This window comes from Ranitomeya imitator, chromosome 1 (genome assembly GCF_032444005.1).
Source record: "Ranitomeya imitator isolate aRanImi1 chromosome 1, aRanImi1.pri, whole genome shotgun sequence".
Taxonomy (NCBI): Eukaryota; Metazoa; Chordata; class Amphibia; order Anura; family Dendrobatidae; genus Ranitomeya; species Ranitomeya imitator.
Genome location: NC_091282.1, coordinates 393721282 through 393736934, shown reverse-complemented (window position 1 = coordinate 393736934; position 15653 = coordinate 393721282). Strand labels below are relative to the sequence as shown.

The 15653-nt window shown below is 48.2% G+C and overlaps 1 protein-coding gene across 2 annotated transcripts in view; it reads left to right on the top strand.

Moving 5' to 3' along the window:
- The first annotated feature begins 4868 nt into the window (after positions 1-4868).
- Positions 4869-15653, top strand: part of LOC138674228 (hippocampus abundant transcript 1 protein-like) — a 46097-nt gene continuing 35312 nt past the window's right edge. Inside the window, exon 1 of one of the 2 annotated variants that reach the window (XM_069762128.1) lies at positions 4869-5379. In XM_069762128.1, coding sequence (XP_069618229.1) covers positions 5299-5379 — 81 coding nt within the window. In that variant the 5' untranslated portion in view covers positions 4869-5298. The remainder of the gene's footprint in view (positions 5380-15653) is intronic. The other variant, XM_069762134.1, reaches the window with a different exon arrangement.

Genomic DNA, 15653 nt, shown 5'->3' with positions numbered 1-15653 from the left:
AATGCGGATGCCCTATCAAGAATCCCTTGTTTAGTGGGAGAAAGTGCCAAGCCCCACGGCTTTAGGCAGAGGGGGGAGGTATGTAGCATGGCTAAAGGGTGTGTAGTCGACGGGAGGTATGTGCCACATAAGTGCCTTGTTGCTGTAATGTAGCCCGGAGTATTTCTTTCTTGCACATAACCTTGTATATATATGTGTTTCAGGACCTGTGGTGATGTCAGACCACATGGCTAATCATGTGATGGGTTACTGGGTGTGGTTAGCTCTATATAAGACTGGCTAATGCTTTACACAGCAGATATGTGTGGAGGTGGAACCCTCCTGAGTGTGTCAAGGCTCCAGGACTGAGCCGGAAGGACTGGACACTTGTTTTTCTTTCCCTGAGCCAAAGGCTATTTCCTTTCTGTTATTTTGCCATGTGGTTTATGATGCAATAAACCCTGTGAACTTTTCAAGGAACGTGCCTCCTGAGTCTCAGCCATCGCACCTGAGTGAGTGAAATCCCTACAGTAGTCTGAACACGGTCCAAAAGTGAGCAGCAGAAAAAGATCAGAACTTACAGAACATGGATCAGGTGAACACACACCAGAGAGCACAGGCTTAGAGCAAGCTTTTGACTGGCAGTGATCTGGGCCAGACATAAATAGCACGGAAATTCCCAAAAAAGGGAGCACCTGCGGAAATCTCTGTACCTTCCAGTCTCAGATAGGTCAACCGAGCTGTCAATCAAAGCACTGACAGCTTTGAACCCCCCTGCACAGGATAAGATGACAGAGCTGTTCATCACAGAGTCCCAGACACTCTGAGCAGAGGAATCGTGACACTTCCCTTCCGAGCCCTGCCATGCGCCCAGTGGTTTTCCTCCACATATGGGGTATAAGCATGCTTAGGAGACAGTGCAAAATTAAATTTATGGAATCAAATAATTAAAAATTGGTATGTGCAAATCTACTCACCGCTTTTGCTATGAAGCCCCTAAAAACTTCTGGTGCGAGCAATTACTTTTATAAATCACATGCTTAGTGAAAGGAAGTCCACCTGTGTGCAATCTTAAGTGTCACGTGGTCTGTCAGTATATACACACCTTTTCTAAAGGCAACAGAGGCTGATACACCATTAAATGGGATTTCTGGGAAAAAGGGCATGTTGTTGCTATCAGAGGCAACTACCAGTCTGTTGTATCTGGAATCGGGCATCAACTGCTCCCGCTAGAGATTCAGGTGCTCCCTATCAACAGAGCAGTAGTTTCTCTTTCTGTTGACAGGGTGGGACTATTGACATCATGCTTATTAACAACCGGCTTCCCGCAATTAGGCAGCGTAGAGCCACCTGTTAATCAGCATTACACCAGTAGTCCCACCCTGTCAGTAGGAAGACAAACTGTCCCTCTGTTGACATAACATCAGTGGAAGTCAGTGACCGCTCTGTGCCGGTGGAGAATGGCATTGGGCACAACGGGAAGGTAGGTAGCAACTATCTGCCTGTTAGTGCTTAGGCACATTTTTTTTGTTTAAAGTCCTGGATATCCCCTTTAAGTAAGAGGCACCATTAACCAAACAACACCATGAAGACCAAGAAGATCTCTTAACAAGTCATGGACAAAGTTGTTGAGAGGTACAAGTCAGGGTTGGGTTATAAAAAAATATATCCCAATCTCTGAGGATTCCCCAGAGCACCATCAAATCCATTATCATCAAATGGAAAGAATAAAAAACCACAAAAAGCTGCCAAGAGAGGGCCGCCCACCAAAACTCTCAGCCCGAGCAAGGAGGGCATTAATCAGAGAGGCAGCACAGAGACAAAAGCTCTGGGGTTAGATGAGATAAAAATTTAACCTTTTGGCCACCAAAGTAAACCCTATGTTTGGCGCAAAACAAATACAGCTCATCACCCCAAGAACAGAATCCCTTCAATGAAACATGGTGGTGGCAGCATCATGCTGTGGGGACGTTTTTTGGCAGCAGGGACAGGGAAAATAGTCCGCGTTGAGGGGAAGATGGATGGTGTGAAATACACCTGTTTTAGTCTGAGCAAAAACCTGTTTCAGTCTGTCAGTGGCTTGAGACTGGAATGGAGGTTCACCTTCCAACAAGACAATGACCCAAAGCATACTACTAAAGCAACACTCGAGTGGTTTAAGAGGAAACGTGTACATTTTTTTGAGTGGGCTAGTCAGAGCCCAGACCTTAATCCAATTAAGAATCTGTGGTCAGACTTGAAGATTGCTATTTACCAGAGGAAACCATCTAATTTGAAGAAGATGGAACAATTTTTCCTTGAGGAATGGACAAAAATGCCAGTGGCAAGATGTCGAGAGCTCACAGAGACATATCCAAAGCTATTGGCTGTTGTTTATTGCTGCAAAAGGAGGCTGTCATGACCCAACAGGGGTCGGTCCAACGGATGGCTTAACACACAAGCAACGGGATGGAAAAAGGGAGAGGAAGGCCCTAACAATAGGGAAGTGCAGCGCCCCAGGGTCCTGGCCGTTGCAGTAATGTCATTCTTCCACCAGGGGGACTGGTGTTACGTCTGAAGGCAATAAAGTAGATCACTTTACCAGGTATCACAAACCATTCAATACACTTCACACTCCAGTCCACCAGGGGGAGCTATGCTCCTATTTAGTAGGGCACTCTTCACAATTAGGTAAAACTGGTAGTCTGGATAGGAAGTTAGTCAGAAGCTGACTGGGTTTCACCCAGGCAGCACCTGTCAGGCAGACAGGAGGAAGGAGTAACATCCAGCAGTTGCCGACAGAGGGTCCCTGGCAGGGGTGGGAGCCTGTCAGAGGCCTTGACAGAAGGCCACGGAGCTGCGTTGGCCCGGCGTGCGGCAGCCTCCTAAGGAAGGACATGAAAGAGAATTGTATTGTAGAGGGTGAGAAACGAAGTCATAGCAAAAGGAGAGGAAAACCAGAAGGAGTTCTGCCCTGCAAAGACTGCCTCCTTCTGAGGCGCAGGATCCGGTAGCCGGATCACTGAGGGAGCAATTGTCTCCATGCCTTGCTCCAGAGACCGTCAGGACAGTTACTTGCACATTGCTGATCCGCACCTACACCCAGGATGCATGTTGGCAACTTGTGGGGGCTGGGGCGTGCTAGAGTGCCTGTAAAAAGCCAAGGGGATGGGGTGAATACTTTCGCAAGCCATTGTATCTAATCCCTGTTTTTTTTTTTACTGTACTTCCTGTGATGTTTCCTTTGAGGGGAGTCTCAAACGTGATGTCACAGGAGGCTAGGACTGCACTCACTTCCTGGAGCATCCATCACCCCTTCTAAAACAGGACGTCATCAGGGGCAGCGCTGCAGTTACTCACTTGCATTGCTGCCCCTTCTGAAGACATCCTGGACGATGGATGATGTGGCAGATGTGAATGCAGTGTTGGCACTCTACTACTGTCTCTGTCACAGCCATAACTTCTAACTGAAAGAAGACCTTGCCAGGGGGCAGAAATAGAAGCAGTGACTGACACCATTGCTGCCTCAGGGTGCTTGTCCATGGTCCGGATTGTCGGTGTTTTGGACGGAGCGGAAAACCAGCTCCACCCAAAGCGCCGCCCCCTTCTGTACGTGCGATGATTCTGGAGGTGTTCATTGCACACATCCGGAATCTCTGCACCCCATTCATAGGACCCTGTGATTTACCTTGCGGCAATGGAGCGTTGCCGTGAGGTAAACAGACATACTGTGTTCTAAAAAGACGGGCCGCATGTCCGTAAACGCAGGGCCGCCGGATGTGTTCGCACGCATAATGGAGACGGGATTTCATAAAATCCCCTCCACTATGCTGTAACATCTGGACGCTGCGGTTGTATGCAGTATCCAATCCGCACCAAATCCGGATGTAATCCGGCCCGTGGACACATACCCTCACAGTTTCTAGCAGTGGCCTCAAACTAAACGTCAGCAGGGGTTGGTGATAGAAGCAGCGACACCAGCGCTACAATCTGCTGACGATTAGTTTGAGAGCGATGCTAGAAGCTGCTGGACAGCACTGGTGCCACCTGACGACGGCTTCTATCAGTTACAAGCAGAGGCGGAGACAGAAGCAGAGTGCTGGCGCTGCACTCACATCTACCACAGCACAAAAGCTGCACATTTGGCAGTAAGCACTGCGCAAACATTTCCTAGTGTAGATCCCATCATCCCAGGAGTGGCGGACTGGAGCATAGTGCTGACAAATGTTGTGATTTGTCGCAAAGTGACTCCAAAACAGATGCAAATGAACGCAAATGAAAAAAAAGGCAAAAAAAGTGTCCCTGAGAAATGAGAGCTGGAATGTGATTGGTTGCTATGGGTTACTACGCTAACTTGCTGTTACTCGGCGCTCTCAGGAATGATGTGTCCTTGGCCAACGATCTGACACAAAGAGCCGGCTCCCTGCTGTGAACGATGGCAGCCGGCACCCTAGTGAGCCACTAAAATCCCTAACTGGCTCTCACTGGGCGTAAAATCCAGGACTCTGTAACTCCGCCCACCTAAGCAAAGCTCCACCCACTCGTTAATGTAATTGGGTCCTAGCAGGTGGGCGGAGTTTCTGCGGTAGGTGGGCGGGGTTTCAAGCGCCTGATCAGGTATTCAATAGGGATCCATTTGGATTCAAAAAGAGGACTGATAAATAATGCCCGTTTCTAAACTCAGCCTCCGTCACCACAGCGCAATTACGTTCCCCAGGAATGCGTGTGCGTCGTTTCCATAGTTCCCAGTCAAGCTGCTGTGTCTCTGCCGCCCTCTTGCGTCCCCCTAGAGAAGTGCCGGCTGCCTTCTGAGCGCTGTGACGCAGCTCCCGGCAAGAGTCGGGCTCCATGGACGGCTGGTGACGCGCATCCGGAGTGTAGAGCGGAGTGCGCAGTCGCAGCTGGAAGAGGCCGAGATTGCCGGCCTGTGAGTGTGTAGGCGGGCAGGTCCAATCGGACCGGGGTTGGAGTCTGGATCCCTCAAAGGACGAGAGGAGGCCGGAAGAGGGCACCGGAGCTGACCGGCCCGAGCCTTCCTCCGGACCAGCGCGCCAGTGTGTGTCCCGGTGCCCCCCTGCCGGCGCGGAGGAGACGGCGGGAGCAGTGCGCTGTGCTGCCTACCCTGTCCTGCTGAGCCCGGCCGCCCTGTGCCCGGTGCCCCTGCTGCCAGTGGCCCCGCAGCCGGTAGCCCTGCACTCGGTCCACCCGGTGCTGGTGGCCACCATAGATCTCTCGTCCAGCCCAGCCCTGGACCCCGCGGAGTGTGCGGCCGACGGTCCCCTGATAGTGACCCGGGCATCAGTGGTGACAGGAGCCGGAGGGCAGGATGACGAGGGCAAGATGAGCCCGGGCAAGAAGAAGAAGGCGGCGGGCAGCAGGATCATGCTGGTCAAGAGGATCCTGATGAAGGATGGGGGCACGGTGAGTGGTCGCTGGGCCGCAGGTGGGCTGCTCTGCCAGTGTGGGGCTGGTACCTGAGGCTTAGGGCAGTGTTTGGCCACTGAGCATTGATCTTGGACGGGGCGCTGTGTGATCTTGGCTCCTGGTGTGACCACAGTATTAGCTGGGGATTACGGCTGATCCTTTGTGGCTAGTTCTGAGTGTGTGCTGTGGTGAGGTGGCCACAGGCGGACTCCCTGGCCTCAGGTCCCGCACGTGGAACATGCCGCCTTGCCATATGCATTTGTTTTTGGTGCCCCTGTACTTTCCATGCCAGATTGGCTACATTTGGTGGTCCCTACTGCCCAGCGTGAATCTGAACGCTAAGGGTGAATTGAGACGTCGGTGGAGCAAGGCTCAGGTGCCCGGACTAGCCATGGGTCTCCTGACCAGAGTTTGGCTTATATGAGGCAGTGGAGCTCAGGTTGGGATACCTGGGACCAGTCTGTACACAGACGTTTTTTTTTTAGGCTACTTTCACACTGGCGTTTTTTTGAATACGTCACAATGCGTCGTTTAGGGGAAAAACCGCATCCTGCAAAGTGCAACGGTTGCGCCGTGTTGTGGCGGACCGCCGGGAGCAAAAAACGTTAAATGTAACGTTTTTTGCTGCCGACGGACCACTTTTTCCGACCGCGCATGCGCGGTTGGAACTCCACCCCCACTTCCCCGCACCTCACAATGGGGCAGCGGATGCGCCGGAGGAATGCATCCGCTGCACCCGTTGTGTGGCGCATCAAACGCTAGCGTCGGAATCTCATTGCTACGGGCCGAATCCGACGCTAGTGTGAAAGTAGCCTTACTGATGTCTGAGTCCGCCCTAACACTGTCCAGTCAGTGGACTATACTATTTGCTGGGCGGCAGCAGTAGAGAAAGCCCGGACGAGCCAGACCCTGCCCAGGGATGTGTAATCCTGTTCTGGAGCGCTGGCATCTGGCTCCCTGGCTTCCCCTGCTGCCCGGCTCTCCCCGGTGTAGTCTGTAAGGGCCTGTTCACATTGGTTCTGGCAGTACGTCCATGTCTCTGTCCCAGGACTTCCATTGGAATGGCGGTCTTAAGGCTCATGTAGACATCCGTGGATCTCAGTGTGATCACACACCGCAATGTACAGACTCCCAACCGGATCGTGACAGCATCGTGTATTTCTAGAGGGCCGTCACGCTCTGGTCCAGAGACCTGCAAACATTGCGGCCTGTGTGACGGACTGAGATCCACGGATGTCAGTATGAGCCTTCAGTCTACTTATACGTCCTTGTTCCCCCCTGGATAGATTGACACCACCGGGAAGGAGTGCAGATTGAGCCCAAAGTTTCCTACATAAAGCTTCTTTTCCATTATTCGCCTCTTTGGCTCCATCAGGAGTGTGTCTGAACCCCTTTTGTTTGTGGGATACAGGACATGGATATAGTGTGAACAGGACCCCAGATCTGGAGCCGCCCTAACATTCTTTCAGAGGGTTTAGCTCGCACACCGTTGACAAATGGACACACTTGTCGACTTTTTAGTTTGTTATTCAGGATTTGTCAGGAGTTGTCAGTAATAGCGCTGATTGGGGGGAACAGGGAATTTCTAGAAAATAGAAAAATGTGCTGAAGATTTTGTCAGTATTACTTCTTTTGGATCCTCCAAAATATTGATTGCTCTAGATGTCTTAGCTCCCATTGATCCCTAGGTACTCGGAGTGCGACACTAGTGACTGACCAGAAAGGGGTTGTCCAGCGCCTCTCGTCTCTGATGGTGTTAGATGCTACTATTGTGGTGTCCATTGGCTGTAAGGTCTCGTGCATGCCTGGCAGGCGGTGCCAGCACCTGGCAAGTGGCTGACAGAGGTCTCATGCATGCCCGGCAGGCGGTGCCAACTAGGGTTGAGCGACTTTTACTTTTTTAGGGTCGAGTCGGGTTTCGCGAAACCCGACTATCTCAAAAGTCGAGTTGAGTGAAATCGGCCGATTATGGTCTCTCCCTCCATGGCCGATCCCACACTAGGGTCGGGTTTCATCTAATATATAATTGCCTAGAATACTACTTCCTGCAATTTGTGCCAACTTCCGTGGCTTTGTCCGGAGCTAATGTCCGGAGCTAATGTCCGGAGATTAATTGCCTAGAATACTACTTCCTGCAATTTCTGCCAACTTCCGGAGCTAATGTCCGGAGCTAATGTCCGGAGATAAGTGACGTCAACAGTGTCCAGTGTCTGATTGGTTGCCGCCTGCTGCGAGCGACCAATCAGAAACGTGCCGTACTGTGACACACTCCGCCCGCCATTTTGGTGTGATTTTTGAATTTTTACCTCACAGCAAGTTTCTACTGCGTGGAGGCGGGCCCAGTGACGTTGCTCTTCAAGCTCCTGCCGAATTTCGTCAAAAAAATGATAATACCATTTACCAAAACTATATATATTTAGTTGTGAAGTGGTTCAGTGACATTTTCACACCAATTTTGAACTTTTGTTTGGTGTTTTCTCCATATACTGCCTATTATTTTTGTTCTTTCTTACTATTATTTATTAATTGTATTATTCTTACATTTGAATAAATAAAGTATATATGGATTCTAGACTCCCGATTCTTTAGAATCGGGCTGCCATCTAGTTTATTATAATTAGGGATGAGTTTATAGCTTCGGCTCCCTCCTTATCCGAACAGCTATAGTGCCTACTGAATAGCTGCATCGGGAACCCAGATACTTGGAGCGCTCCCGATAATCAGCTGTTCGGCTCTGCATATGTCACGGCTGTGTGACAGTCACAAGACATGCATGGAGCGCAGGGCTGTGGAGTCAGTAAGCCAAACCTCCGACTCCTCAATTTCCATGACACCGACTCCACCAAAATGGGCTCCAACTCCACAGCCCTGATAGAGAGCCCAACAAACAGTGACTGTGACAGTGGGTTCCGTAAGGATGTGGTAGGCTATATGGCCGCCCTCATTAACACCAAGATGTTCAGGAGGTCTTGCTGAGTGATTGCAGCCAGGTTTATTTTTCTCTGAAACGCTGCATTGTTTCAGATACATCATAATATGAGCCTGGGACTATAGGGAGACACCTGACTATCCAGGGCCACCCTGGCCGGCTTCCTCCTACAGGGCTCCAAGTGATTGACCGGTCTCTCCTTGTGTACCCAGGGAGAGAGTTGTAAGTCACCCGGGGCGGAGAGAAGCCGGCTTGGGTCCTCATCGGACTCTGCCACTATGCTTTGGGTAACATGACTCGTGATAGATTCCCTTTAAAGTCATGTTTTCCCCTCAAAAATACCCATCCAGGCCTTTTCCTAGAAGATTACGGCACCACAGGACTGTTATTCATGGTCGCTTACTCTCTCCATGTAATAGTATAGATACCGTGGAGGATTTTCTGGGATCTGTTCACATGTCTTCATTTTAATTTCTTTCTTTTTAAGTCTACCTATAGCTATTGTGTTCTTCAAGATAGATGGCCTCTACTATATCTGAAGGAGTTTCATTCTGGACTCTACATTCCTTTTATTTAGGTCTGTTAATATTAAGTTGGAAATGATTGCGGTGCTTTATGCTTGTTATGTAGGAGCGACGCGAGGTTGCTACACAAGAGTGCTCGCGCCACTCATTCCTCTCCCCTCCGGGATGTCTTATTGCTTTGTACACAGTGGCTGAAGTCTACACAGAACCTGGGGACAAGTAATTCCTAAGCCAGCGCTTGTCTATAATAATCTAGTGTCTCTGCCAAGGCAGGTATTCTGGACGAGGCAGACACTGCAGGAAGGAGGCCGCCAGTGGGGAATTTCTCCTGTTTGTCTTTCCTATCCGCCATACGCACGGCTTGTAACTGCAGAATCCCCATGTAGGAGTAGCAGGACGTGCACACGGATTTAGACGTGTAGCTTCCTACTTGTAGGCTTTTCTAATTCAGACAGCCTCTGTGAGTGGCAGACTTTCCTGATCAGGCCAGGAAGGCCGCTGCTAGACAGACCACGGCAATCTCTAGTTCCAGCACATAAATCCCCCCTAGCAGGCCATTTAGAGGACCTTTCTCAGGATTGATTAATTGCTACTGAGCACTTCATCCAGTGGTCGCTGTACGGTAGGTGCACGCGGCAAACAACATGATGCGTGGCCATGAGTAAATGACATCGCTGCGCACCCGTCTCATTTCTGGGTTTGGAAGCCTTGAAGCGGTTAAAAGAAGTAATGATCATTCTTGGGCCGGCTCTATATACTGGAAAGAGTAGAGCAAACACGCCGTCCTCAGAGCCACCACAGCAACGACCGAGAAGACGAGTCCGGAATACGACCGCAGGCATTGTGTTTAGATGCTGAAATGTCGGCACGACACCATCAGCCATTATTTGCCCTGCTAGGGGGCTGCTGACTCTTCCAGATAGTTAGGTCGGGGTGGGGGACTGGCCGATTTCCATCACACGAGTTAAATGCCCGGTCTTTCTGATTCCTTTTGTTGGGACATGTCAGAAGATGACATCTTTGGGCTTCTTCGTCGATCGCTAATATGACTAATGACTGTGACGATGACTAATGTGACTTCACTGCAGCGGGTCAGCATGTCGCGCCAAGGCCCTTAGGCTGTGTTCACATGTTGCGTTTTTGCATCAGTTTTTCTACAGATCAAACCTCTCGGCAGTAAAGAAGCTGATTAAAAAGCGTTTTTGCTCCAAGTTGTATGTCCTTTTCTAAATTACATGTTTTATTCATCAAAAACGCAGTAAAAATGCAGAGTTTTTTTTTTTTTGCACCTACTCATTGCATGCTATGGTGAAAAAAAAAAAAAAAAAAAAAAAAAGCTGGAAGAATTGACATGCCGCAGATGTCAGTGAGGAGAACAAAACAAGTGTGGCCATGGGATTTCTGAAATGTCATCGCTTTTGCTGGTCCTGTAAAGAGCAGCTATTAATTTGGATAAAAAAAAAGCTGCAAAAACGCAACGTGTGAACATAGCCTTATGCTTATTAACTCAGTGTTGCCCAGGCCCATTGACCATTGAAAGTGAGTTAGGGGGTGTCTATTGTGCTTTTGATAGATGTCATGGTGTGGGAAGGCGGATTGGCCCGGCATGATGAATTTCAGGCACTTGCAGCCTTAGCTGCTGGCGGAGGTGTCTACTAGCTGCTTTCTCCCCTCTCCGCGGAGAGAATGTATACGTGGTCCGAAGGAATAGATATCGACCGACCGTCCATTTCTGTGGTGTACGGTCACAATACAATCACATACAATTCCATCCTTCTATGTTGTACTTGGCCCTAGCCTCTTCTTTGGAGGGGGCTTTGGCTGGTGTGTTTTGTGTGTTATAGAAATAGGATATGGGGTAGTTTTGCAGGGTGCCCGGCCCTGGGGATGATGAAGCATTGCTGCTACTTTAGGATCCAGGTCGCCCCTTTTCTCCTCCATTCCTCATACTTCAGCAGGAGGCTTGTTAGTTTGGGGCTGACACTGAAGTGACACATTTGTCACCCGGCCCTGGAATAGACTTCTGTATATACATGTGAGATTCGGCATTGTATGGTTGTAGAATACACATACAGTAATCTGGCCCCGGACCCGTGCTCCATCATACACTAATTGTTACTTAATCCTGACGTAAAAATAGATCTAGAAGTAATTTCATAAGCGCAGGTTAAGCCTGGTTAATCTTGGAGGACACGTCTATTCTGCGCGGTGGGATGGCAGAATGCAGGACGCTGGTAGATGTGGTAGTGTAGCGCCATCGTGTATGAAGGGGGAACATGTACGCTCGAAAGAAGCAACCACTTTTGCTCCGTCTCCTGTTAGATTTGTGCCATACCTAGATGAACAACCTTATAGTAGAAAGGTCTCCATCTTCTTCCCCACTTGCCTGATCAAGGAGATGCTTCGGCCTCATCTTTAGTCTTAACTAATGAAAAATCTGAAAAAATAAATAGCACAAAATTTTGAAGTTTTTAGCTCTATTTTATTTGCATGTTTTCATTCTTTGTCTTTTGATTCTAGTTTCCTGCTCTCTAAACAACATAGTCAGAGCATGAGTATATCATTAACTCAAAACTGAAACTAAAGATTAAACAACAACCACAAGAAGGATTTCATGGACCAAGGAATCATTGTAATCAGTATAACTGCGCTGACCTGACAATGTCTGTAGGTTACTAAGCACAATCCTGCTGACAGGTTCCCTTTAAAAGGTGGTTCTCAAGTAGTGTCTCTAGTAGAGGGTTCTGAAGTCTCCTGACTTCCTGATTTCTGGCAGGGAGGACCTCCTTCCTGATTTCTGGCAGGGAGGACCTCCTTCCTGATTTCTGGCAGGGAGGACCTCCTTCCTGAGTGACAGCTACAAGGCTACGTTCCCACAATGAGCTTTTTGGTGAGTTTTGATGCTGTAGTTCCAGCAAAGTCGATGGGATTTATAGAAATCTCATGCAGACTGTGCTTTTATTTTACGGAGCGTAAACTGAGCTGCGGTGCGGGTTTCAAATCCGCAGCTTGTCAATTTCTCTTGCCGAGATGTTGAGTTTTCTCTCCGGATTTTCTCTGTAGACTTGTATTAGATGCAGAAAATCTGCAGGTAAAGAAAGTAAATGCATTTTAATCTGCGGAAACGCATGTGATCAGCACCCACGCATATCGATAATAGCAGGAAGTATCAAAACAAAGAAGCTTTATTTACAGCATGATACACCAACAAGAGACGAAAAACGTAGTGTAAAAAAAGCGCTAAAAACGCATGTTAAAAAAACAACCGCAGTGAAGAACCCCAAGTAGCCTAATCTAAATAATAGTTTAAGAAATGGTGCAAAAATTCTGCAGCATTAAAAACGTACCCGAAGCTCATCGTGGGAGCATAGCCTAAGGCTCAGCACAAGTTCTGCTGTAGCACATTCAGCTCTCATTGTTTTGTTGTGGAGTGCACGCTATATTTACACGTAGATAACAACATTTGAAGAAGCACACAGCTCTGGTGTCACGATTCATTAATGGATTTGTGGCAGCTCTGGTTCCGCTATTATTTAAACGTAGTTTTTTCCATTCAGGCTAGCAAGAGTTCATGTCAGTTTCCTTGCTGGTAGCTGCTGCATTGCTAGGTAAGCTGATGTGGGTGGTGACCACTCCCACCACCCTTTAAATAGTCACATGACGCATCAGCTGACTGTTGGTAACAGTTTTTCTCTGGAGACCAGCCGATGAGTGAGGAGCTCTCTGGTGTGAGGAGCTGCTTGAGGTCCTGGTTTCGAAGCCTCTGCTGTGTGGAGTTTGCAGGAGAAGCTTGAAAGCTAAGTTTCCTTATTCACTGTCTTTGTCTTGTACTTGTCACTACCCCAGGCTGTGTTTACACTATCTGCAGTGGTGAGACTAGCGTCGGCCAATGCACTAGCCAGGGCATAACAAGGTGATAGCTAGGGACAAGGCATGTGATGGAGGCGGGGGAAAGGACTCGTATAGGGCATTAGGGGGAGCTTAGGGATAGGCACAGGCTATGTTAGGAGGTGTCCCATCCCTCGTTTCCTATTGTTAGGTCCTCCCTCTTTTCCATCCCCATTGTTGGTGTTTGTTGTGCTGTCAGCTGGCCCGACCCTTGTGAGTTGTGACATCTGGACAGTAAGAGGCCTGATTGAGGACTCATGCAGACGTCTGTTGATCTTGGTTCAATCACGTATCGCACTGCATGGACTGGATGTGGCACCAGAGCATGACAGCTTTATCTATTTCTATGAAGCTGTCATGCTCAAGTCTGTAGACCGGCATCCATTCCTTGCATTGCGCTCTGGATGTCTGCATGAGCCCCAATTGCAGTTGGAGAAACAGATTATGGAGTCACGTGATTTTGCAAGACTAATAACCGCATTCCAAGAGGGAATGGGAGGGATGTAAGCTGATAACTGCTGTATAGAAATCATTGGCTGGAGAGAGGAGGCTGGTTGGGATATTAAGTATTAACACCTCTACTGCACACACTCTGCCAGGCTCTGGGCAGGCACTTGTGGTCGTCATCCATGGAAACAAGCTGTACATTATGATAGATGAAAGCTCCCGTTGCAGGAGAATGACAGCAGATTGGAAAAGAGTCAATTGCCACCTTGCTTATATTCATGTTGCCAAACGAAGTGAAGCAATTTAATAACTTGAAAATACCCTTTTAACACTTATTACACTTGTGCCTATTTTTGTTACCCAGCTGTATGTAGCTGATTTGTCTTTTGCGACTTTTTAAACGCCTGCAAAATTTTGGTGCAAATGTACTCCAGTCCCTCTTTCCTCTATTCATCAGACATTTTTCTGCTACTTTGTTAAAGCAGCATGCACCGTTTTCCTCTAATACAGTGCAAAGACAGACATAAAAAGGAGAACCTTTGATTTTGCACAAAGATTCAGCATCCTGCCTGCTCCATTTTAAAGAATTTGGTGTGCAGTCAGCCAACAAATGCCATAAAACTAGGAATACAAATTAAATGAAAAAAATCTGCAAACAATGAATCATGTTCTTAGTATTTCTTGGTCTTTATGACTCACAATGAGGCCGTCTAATGTAGTTTTGTGCGTTGTAAAGTATTTCATGGTCGTATGACAGTTCCTACAAATGGCTATCCATGTGACTCCATTCCGAGCTTTGACCCCCAGGCATATAAGGAAGCTGGATATGACATAGTGTTACCCCTTTATATCATGACTGCGAGTATAGAACTTCAGACCCTTTTTATGTTATGTCATTTTACCCTTTTTAGCATTATTTTTAGTTTTTGAATTCTGTGGTAAAGCATGGCAAGCAATAGGATGAATTAGATTTACTCAGGTTTTTTAAGACAGCAGTTGTCCAGACTGAACTGATATATTAAGAAGGTAAGGGGGCAAATTGCCATTAATGGGGGAATTAAGGCAACTTCTAATGTTCACACTTTACCAGGTGTTGTACATCACTCGTCCGTATTGTTAAGTATGGGACTGTGGCTTTGTAAAACGTTCCATCCTCGTCATTACCTGACTTTTGTTAGATTTAGCACCACCAGTATATACAGCGTGCAGCTAGTGGCTGTATTCTCCCCATGATATAATGAATCCATCTGTGCCCACCATACACATTAGATAGCCGTCAGCCGATCGTCCAGCCGACAGCTCTCTTGATGGGCTCTCCCATACACGGGAGCACTTGTTCAGCTAAGCGCTCTATGAGAGAGCCGTTGGCTGGTATCTCCTTTTGTGGCTCCTCTCCGGGAACCGAAATTGGACATGTCGGATCAATACTTCATCTAACAGTAAACCAGGGTTGTGGAGTCCGAGTCATGGTGTTGTGGAAATTGAGTCGTCGGGGGTTTGGCTTACTGACTCCATAGCCCTGGCAGGGCTGTGGATTCGGAGCCCATTTTGGTGGAGTCGGTGTCGTGGAAATTGAGAAGTCGGAGGTTTATCCGCGGCTCCCACACACATTAGGCTGTTGGCCAAACGTGCCAATATTGGTGAGCTCGGTTGAGACTAGCCCAATGTATGTATTGGGGGCTTAAATGGGTTGTCCGTTAGTTATATGCAATTTGTAAATGGTTATCTTTAAAGGGAATCTGTCACCCCGAAATTCGCGGGTGAGGTAAGCCCACCAGCATCAGGGGCTTATCTACAGCATTCTGTAATGCTGTAGATAAGCCCCCGATGTTACCTGAAAGAGGAGAAAAAGACGTTATATTATACTCACCCAGGGGCGGTTCCGCTGCTGGTCAGGTCAGATGGGCGTCTCTGGTCCGCTGCGACGCCTCCCATCTTCATTACAAGACGTCCTCTTCTGATCTTCAGCCACGGCTCCGGCACAGGCGTACTTTGCTCTGCCCTGTTGAAGGCAGAGCAAAGTACTGCAGTGCGCAGGCACCGGGCCTCTGACCTTTCCGGCGCCTGCGCACTGCAGTACTTTGTCTGCCCTCAACAGGACCTCTGGTATCCATGGTTATCACCACTAGCAACTAGCTAAGTAACTCACTACATATATCAGTGGTTGTAACCATGGACACCTAAGGTCCTGCAATGCTTGTACATGGGGAAAGAGATGCAGCAATCAGAAGAACTATGCTACATTTCTAATTGGAGGCATTTGCTAATATCATTATTACAACATATTGGAGATGGGAATACCCCTTTAACCCTTTAAAGGCTAGGGAGAATAGTAGGAGTTTTAAAGTAAAGGTAATTACAAGATTGGTTAGAGCTTAAAAATAGGTATAAATATAACACCTTTAAGACGGTGAAATAAAGGAAGAGGTGTATTCGTCCTGGAGGTCAGAAGAAGGGTGTGTGAGGAAAGGCATTGTCTGCGT